Genomic DNA, 7,985 nt, shown 5'->3' on the forward strand with positions numbered 1-7,985 from the left:
GAGAGAGAAAGACACCTGCAGACCTGCTTCACCACTCCTGAAGATTCTCCCCTGCAGGTGGGGACCAGGGACTTGAACCCCAATCCTTGCACATTGTAACATGTACACTCTAATGGCTAGCCCCCTTCTGTGAACTTTTTTTTTCTTAAATTTCTTTATTGAGGGATTAATGTTTTACATTCTTCTGTGAACTTTAAATGGTACATACAATACACTTCCAATAAATGCTGTGAGTCTCCCCACCCACCCAAAAAAGCTTAAGCAATAATAACTTTAGAATAGGACTTTGTGAATGACAGTCCCCCCAGCCCTCATCAGAGTCTGCTAGCCTCCCCCCAGGCATTAGCACTCCCTCTCCAGTCAGCCCCACCCTGCCCACCTGGGCACATACCTACACAGAGGAGGGAACAGGCCAGGAGGTGGTGCAGTGGTTAAAAGCATGGAATCTCAAGTATGAGGTCCTAAGTTTGATCCCTAGCACTGCATGTACCAGAGTAATGTTCTGCTGTTGTCCTTCTCTCTCTCTCTCTCTCTCTCTCTCTCTCTCTCTCTCTCTCGTGTGTGTGTGTGTGTGTGTGTGTGTGTGTGTGTGTGTGTGTGTGTTAACTGAAGAGCAAATCCCTGCACCATGTGGTTGGGGTGAATTTGGGCAGAGTCTAGACCACCCAAAGGTAGTGTTTCTCTGATGCCACCAAGCACATCTGGGGACCTGTTGGTGCCCAGGCTTCTAGGAAGTGGAATGAGGACAGGTGAATCCAAGGGACGGCGAGCAAGGGGCACAGAGCCCAGGCACATGTAAACATGGGGGTGCTTGCAGCAGCCGGCCTGCCAGAAGCAGATGCCGGGCCTGCGGTTCCAGGCTTCCTAGCTCTCTGCCCTTCCTTCCAGCTCCTTTCTCGGGCAGCCCAGAAACCAGCCCCCCACTAACTCCCCAGTAACTGCCTCTGCCCCCATCTCCTAGGTGATGCTTCTGGGAGACTCAGGCGTCGGCAAAACCTGTTTCCTGATCCAATTCAAAGACGGGGCCTTCCTTTCCGGGACCTTCATAGCCACGGTCGGCATAGACTTCAGGGTGAGGTGGCTGCTGGCTCCTCCTTCCACAGCAAGCCAGGGGCAGCGGGGCACAGGGTTGCTGCCCTCCCCTTGCCTGCTCTGGCTTCCCAGTATGCTGTGGCCCTAGGCATTTCTGGTTAGAGGAGGCTGGGCAGCAGGGCTCCTTGTCTGCCTATAGGAAAAGAAGTGTCTGTGTTACTCTGTTCTGCTTCTAGGGAAAAGGACTTCTGGGCATGAACAATGTGCTTGGTCTTCAAGCCCTGGGCAGCCTGCTTAGTTAGGTCCCTTTGGCCCAGTCTCAGAGGTCAACCTGGTTCCCTGGAGTTTGGGGAAGCCCAGGTCGGCAGCAGGTTTAAGGACTGAGCCCGTCCTGTGGGGACAGCAGTTGGCTGGGCTCCCTCCCTCTGGTCTTCAGAGCCCATCTTTATGACTCTGCCACAGGGATGTTGAGCACTGAACTTCAGAAGAAGAGGACCTGACCCTGACCTTGAGCGATACAGAGACAGGGTGCTTCCCACCCAGTGGGAGGAACTCTGAGCTTCACTTAGAACTGCAGGCCAGGCCCAGCTCTGGGACCCCTGGGGGTGGTGGCAGGTGTCACAAGTTGAGGCAGATCTAAGTGGGGCACATATGGCTCCCCTGTGCCCTTCTTTGAACATCATGTGTGTGAGTTCTAGAGGGACCCAGGCACATTCCAACCTCCCCCCCCCCCATTCCCCTATTCCCTGGCGTGTGAAAGAGTCAGGAACTGCCTTGATGGGGACTCTTGCTGAAGACACCTGTGGGGCTCACCACAGCCCTCTGTCCCTGGGGACCCAGAAGGCCCAGGGCACTGGGTGCTCTGTAGCTTGTCAGCAGAGCACTGTGGGAGTGAACCACACATTCTCCACACCCACCTCTCCCCCTGCCTTTTCTCTTGCAGAACAAGGTGGTGACTGTGGATGGCATGAGGGTGAAGCTTCAGGTGAGACCCCAGAATGTGGGGGAGGCAGGCAGGGGGGCACCACCAGCCTTGGCTCTGTACCCCAACCACAAGAGTTAGGCCTGTGGCCCTGCCCCTCAGCCTGGGGCAATTTCCTGCTGGGCCCACTAGAGGAAGTGGCTTTTGTTTTGTTTGATGTCTGCAGAAAAAGCAGCTCCAGGCACCTTCTCTTTAATCTAAGGCAGCTCTGAAATGCCTCCAGACAAGCTAAGGCAAGTTCCCTCTCCTGCCTGGCTCCTCTGCTCACTACTCTAAGAGGTCATATCTTAACTCCTGGATGGGCAAGGGAACAGACTGAAACACAGAGAGCTCAGGAATTCCCACTGCCTAGGAAGGGGACTGTCCCCCCTTCCCACCCAGATCTCACCCCACACCCAGGCTTCCCTCTGCCCAGCACAGCCCCTGCACCCTGCCTTCTCACCACTCACCCATCCATCCCTCCGCAGATCTGGGACACAGCAGGGCAGGAGCGATTCCGGAGTGTCACACACGCCTATTACCGAGATGCACAGGGTAAGGCCCCTTCTGTGCCCTTCTGCCCCCCCCCCCAGGCCCCTGTTGCTTGCTCCCTTTCCACCCCCAAACTCCCTCTGTGTCTCTCTCCCTGCCAGCCTTGCTCCTGCTGTACGACATCACCAATAAGTCTTCCTTCGACAACATCAGGGTAGGTCCTTCCTACTGCCCATCGGCGGCCCAGGCAGGCCCGGGGCTGCTTACTGCTTGGTGGGGTGGGGTGGAGCATGGAACACTGCTGATTTCCACAAAACACCCACACTGTGAGTCAGAAACAATAAACTGCCACATCCCGGTGTCGGGCTGGTTGGAGATCAGGTGCCCAGGCCACCTGCTCAGCCCCGATGATGATTCACGAGTGTGTTTCATGACATGTGCTGAAGTGCCCAGCTCCACCCTGGACAACCACCCACACAGACCCACGGGAGAACCCAAGCCAAAAAAGAAAAGAAAAGAGAAAAAAGTCTATCCCTACTTCAGCCCGAGTTGTAAGAAAGTGAACTAGCAAACAGTCTGTCCTCATAGGCAGGTTAAACCATCAGAGAGCTGAGATAAGGATTAAGAAATACAAGTACTAGGGCCGGGTGGTGACGTACCTGGTTGAGCGCATATGTTACAATACACAAGGACCAGAGTTCGAGCCCCCAGTCTCTACCTGAGGTGGGAAAACATTGAGAGTGGTGAAGCAGGCATCTCTGCCTCCCTCCTTCTCTATCACCCCTTCCCTCTTGATTTCTGGCTGTCTCTATCCAATAAATAAGGATAATAAAAACTATTAAAAAGGGAGTTGGGGTATAGCACAGCGGGTTAAGCACATGTGGTGCAAAGCACAAGGACCGGCATAAGGATCCCTGTTCCAGCCCCAGGCTCCCCACCTGCAGGGGAGTCGATTCACAAGCGGTGAAGCAGGTCTGCAGGTGTCTGTCTTTCTCTCCCCCTCTGTCTTCCCCTCCTCTCTCCATTTCTCTCTGTCCTATCCAACAATGACAACATCATTAACAACAACAATAATAACTACAACAATAAAACAACAAGGGCAACAAAAGGGAATAAAGACATTTAAAAAAAATTTTAAAGAAATCCGAGTACCTGGGATCATGGAGTGGTGCACATATTACCATACCCAAGGACCCGGGTTCAAGCCCCTGGACCCTATTTGCAGTGGGGGGAAGCTTCATAAGCGACGAAGCAGTGCTGCAGGTCTTTCTCCCCCTCTCCCTTCTCTATCTCCCTTCCCTTTCAATTTCCCTCCATCCTATCAAATTAAAAATTAATAAGTAATTCAATAAAAGAAATGGGGCACTGATGGCACAGCCTCATTAAGGTCTCACGCGCTGTGACCCAAAGGAGATAAGCAAACGGGGGGTGGGGGGACACGACACACAGACATAAACTGAGTGCGGGTCCACAGCACTCAGTCCCTCCCCAACCCCCACACTCATTTCAGTGCCTCTATCAAGGCCAAGCCCTTGTGTGGCTTCCTTCCCAATGCCCGAGCAGAGCGCTCTGGAAGGTAGCTGGCGACCCAGTGTTTTGCAGAATAAAGCTGCTGCCAACTCAATATCCCATAGAGTCAAGAACAGCACTGACTAAGGTCTTGGGGGCTGGGGCAGTGAGAACCCTGGGACCAGCTAGCAGGGCAGAGGAAGGAAGGGTGACTAGGACGAGGAGAAGGGTCGGTCTTCAGCCTGACCCTGGCTCAGTTCGTTCGGTCTCTCCCCCAGGCCTGGCTCACAGAGATCCACGAGTATGCACAGCAGGATGTGGTGATCATGCTGCTAGGCAACAAGGTGAGTGGCTTCTGGTAGTCACCCTGGTCCCCAGTCACCCCCCTCTCCCACCCACCGGCTCAGCACTAGCTCCACCCATCACCAGCAAAGTTGACCAGACAGTTTCCCAGCTTTCCAGGCTCCAGTTCAAGGTCAGATCCAGCTTGTGCTACCTGCCCTCTTAAAGCTGTGGAAATGGCCTCCTCCAGGGGAAACCCACAGGAAGCCCAAGTGTTCCGCCCCATTAGATAATAACGAGTGGAGACACGGATAAGCAGCTGAAACTGGGCTGGGTTAGTCCCAACAACTGTCACTCTTCTGTAGTTAAGTCAGCACCACACACACACACACACACACACACACACACACACACACACACACCATCAAGAAGAGTTCCCACCTCCTTCCCTGAGCCTGGTAGGAGCTGGTGGTTAGTTCCACCTAAAGGAAGCAAAGGGCTAGGGAGATAGCAGAATGGTTATGCAAAAAGACTTTCATGCCTGAGGCCCTGTAGTCCAAGGTTCAATCCCCAGAACGACTACCATAAGCCAGAACTGAGCAGTGCTCTGGAAAAACAAAAACCAAAACAGACACACACACACACACACACACACACACACACACACACACACCTTGCAGAATGCAGAAACCCTGGCTCCATGTGCATCACAATGCCTGAACTCCTGCGAACTACCAGCAGAGGGCGAGTATCACCTGCTTCTGAGGCCTAAGATGGGACACATGGGGGCAGGAGAGGGGCAGGCTGGAGTCCTGCCTTCCTTCCCCAGAGTGACACACCGGGGTTTGCAGGCGGATGTGAGCAGTGAAAGGGTGATCCGTTCAGAGGATGGAGAGACACTGGCCAGGGTAAGTGATCCCCTTGGGCAGGGTAAGGGGTAGAGACAGGCAGAGGTGGGTCCTGAAGATACCCTCTCCCTGGCAGGAATATGGAGTGCCCTTCATGGAAACCAGTGCCAAGACGGGCATGAATGTGGAGTTAGCCTTTCTGGCCATTGCCAAGTAAGAGCTGACCAGCATCCAGGGTAGGGTGGCATAATCGGGGAAACCAGGAGGGCCCAGCCACTGGTACAGCCCCTGTGCTGGTCCAGCGCTGTGCATCCTGAGGTCTGTTTGCTCCAGGGTGGCCCTGGGAGCAAAGGGGATGCCCAGCTCCTCCCCTCCTCCCCAGCACACTGCTTCTTCCTCCTCAAGGGAGCTGAAATACAGAGCCGGGCGGCAGGCTGGCGAGGCCAGCTTCCAGATCCGAGACTACGTGGAATCCCAGAAGAAAAGGCCCAGTTGCTGCTCCTTCTTGTGACTCCTAGGGTGCAAAAGGAGACTCCCTCCCTCAAACCCAGTTTGTTCTGAGAGGCTGAGCCAATGGGGGTGGGGGCAATGTACTCCCCCATCCCGGTTCTAGTTTCTGCAGCCTCCCTGCATCCCAGATGAGGGTAAAATAGTCATCTTTCATTTTAATGATATATCATTTAATACCAAAAATGCACCAGAAAACCATACCGTGCGATATCTGGTGGCCCTTTTGCCTTCTAGTTCTAGGACTTGGCTGGGTGGGGTTCTCCTTGAATAGTAGAGAGAGTGTATTGCTACAACTCAGCACCAGGGGGCGCTGGTGCACTTCTGGGGCAGGAGAACACACTGCACTCTGTCTCCCCACCCTCCCCCAGCCCCATCTGCTGGAGGTAAAGCCCACCCCAGCCTTCCATTCCTCCAGTTCCCTGGGGAATAATCTCCCCAATAAGATAAGCCCTGCAAGAAACCAAAACAAAGCCTCAGAGAAGATAAGAGATGTGGAGACTGGGCTGGAACCTAGCTCCTTGGGGGGGGGGGGGGGGAGGAGAAGCAGGATCTGTTTGCTTACTTCCATCCTTACTCACTGGCTCCAAAAGGCAGACCCCTTTTTTTCTCTGGCACACACAAAGCACCTAGGGGCACCCAGAAACACTTGGTTCCTGCTCTCTGGACCTCAGATCCCAAGGGAATCCATCTTCCCGGAACACCTGGGTCTTATTTAATACCTTTATGCCTGGATCCCTAAAACACCTAAGGTCACAGCCAGTTCCTCTGTCCCAACCTGCTGGCAGGTATGCTGCCCCCACTGGCTACTTCAGAGGGCTGTTGTGTTTCTACTGGGTGGAGTCAGATTAGAGATTAGAAAGAAAGCCAGACTTAAATTCTGACTGCAAAAAAAAAAAAAAAAAAAAAAGTTAGCAAGTGGGCACCAGAACAAGGCAAAACTGCTTTTTCACCCCCTTCTAACACACCAGGATAGAGGATGGGAGGACAGCCACTCCTGGTGAACCCACTCAACAGGTGCAAGACATGGCCCAATGGAGTATCCTGGGATGGGGAAAGGGACAAAAGTCTCAAGGACCAAGGTCAAGTGTCTCTCCAAGGCCTGACCACTCCCCACTCCCACCCCCAGCAACTGAAAAGAGCCAGAGGAGGGCAGGTCACCACCTAGAAGCACCTTGACTCCAGCTTCCCTGGCAGGGGCAGGGAGAGGAGTGTGAGTAAAATATGTGCTGCATATTTCTGAGGCTGTGGCCTTGCTTCTAAGGCTGAAATCTTAGTCCTGACAGAGTCAGCAGCTCTGACTTGAGCCTGATAAGGAAGCTTTTTTCCCCAGGGCCTCTCTCTCTCCTGTGGAACAGGGAAGAGTCTGACCTTGCCTGGCTCTTCTGGGGCCCAAGGCAGGTCACTGGCGAACCACTCATCACGTAGTCTTCTCCGGGCCTCTAGCTTTTGTGTTTTTGCAGAATTAAATTGCAGTATTTTGCAAAGTACACCCTGTCCACTGTTCCTCTGGAGTGCACAGTGTGTGGTGTGGAGGGGATCACACTGAAAGAAACTGTTATCACATGTTGAAAGAAATGTCATTGACTGCCAGAATCACTTGATCCTTGTCCTTCATTGTCCTCAACTGGCCACCCCACCTTAATAGACTCCCCCATTCCTAGCCTCTCTTTTGCAAACAACAGAAAGAAGGCTTATCATAAAATCTTACTCATTTTTATCTCTATTAAAAAACAAAGAGAGAGAGAGACCAGGGTTCCTTTCCCTGTGGACTCAGTTCTGCCTCTACCCCATCTAGCCAATGTAAGACACACACCCCCCAACACACACACACTGTTGCCCTGGGGGATCTGTCTTCACCTGGCAGCCCCATGAAGCCCTCACAATGTTTCAGCAAGGTTGAGAGATTGCACCCTCTAAGCCAAACCTCTAAGTACAACCCAAAGTGACTCCACAAGCAAGAAAATATTGTATTTAAAACAACTCTGGGATAATAAAGCTTTGGACTCTCAAGCAGGTCCTGAGTTCAATCCCCAGCAGCACATGTGCCAGAGTGATATCTGGTTCTTTCTCTCTCCTACTTTCTCTTTAATAAATGAATAAAATCTGTGGTCTGGGAGGTGGCGCAGTGGATAAAGCAGTGGACTCTCAAGCCTGAGGTTCTGAGTTCAATCCCCGGCAGCACATGTACCAGAGAGATGTCTGGTTCTTTCTCTTCTTCTGTCTCTCTCATTAATAAATAAAATCTTTAAAAAAAAAAAAAAAAAAAGAAATGTTATGCATGAAAATAAATAAATAAATAAAATCTTTTTAAAAAAATGAAATTGGGCACTGGTTGGCGGCGCACTTGGTTG

General features: G+C 52.4%; 1 protein-coding gene and 1 long non-coding RNA gene across 6 annotated transcripts in view; one reads left to right on the forward strand and one right to left on the reverse strand.

Annotated features, from left to right (window-relative positions):
• Positions 1-5,843, forward strand: part of RAB37 (RAB37, member RAS oncogene family) — a 72,010-nt gene extending 66,167 nt beyond the window's left edge. For 2 of the 5 annotated variants that reach the window (XM_007524601.3, XM_007524605.3), the window contains 7 exons: positions 1,976-2,017; positions 2,482-2,548; positions 2,647-2,699; positions 4,273-4,338; positions 5,128-5,184; positions 5,261-5,337; positions 5,530-5,843. In XM_007524601.3, coding sequence (XP_007524663.2) covers positions 1,976-2,017; positions 2,482-2,548; positions 2,647-2,699; positions 4,273-4,338; positions 5,128-5,184; positions 5,261-5,337; positions 5,530-5,635 — 468 coding nt within the window. In that variant the 3' untranslated portion in view covers positions 5,636-5,843. Of the gene's footprint in view, positions 1-961; positions 1,073-1,975; positions 2,018-2,481; positions 2,549-2,646; positions 2,700-4,272; positions 4,339-5,127; positions 5,185-5,260; positions 5,338-5,506 lie in introns of all 5 variants that reach the window. The other 3 variants (XM_060202705.1, XM_060202704.1, XM_007524594.3) reach the window with 3 other exon arrangements.
• On the reverse strand, positions 515-2,549 carry LOC132541833 (uncharacterized). The gene is made up of 2 exons (XR_009552918.1): positions 2,464-2,549; positions 515-1,225 (listed from the first exon to the last, which is right to left on the reverse strand). It is a non-coding gene; the product is annotated as an uncharacterized LOC132541833 (long non-coding RNA).
• Positions 5,844-7,985: the final 2,142 nt, after the last annotated feature.

The sequence above is a fragment of the Erinaceus europaeus genome, chromosome 12, assembly GCF_950295315.1.
Source record: "Erinaceus europaeus chromosome 12, mEriEur2.1, whole genome shotgun sequence".
Lineage (NCBI taxonomy): Eukaryota > Metazoa > Chordata > Mammalia > Eulipotyphla > Erinaceidae > Erinaceus > Erinaceus europaeus.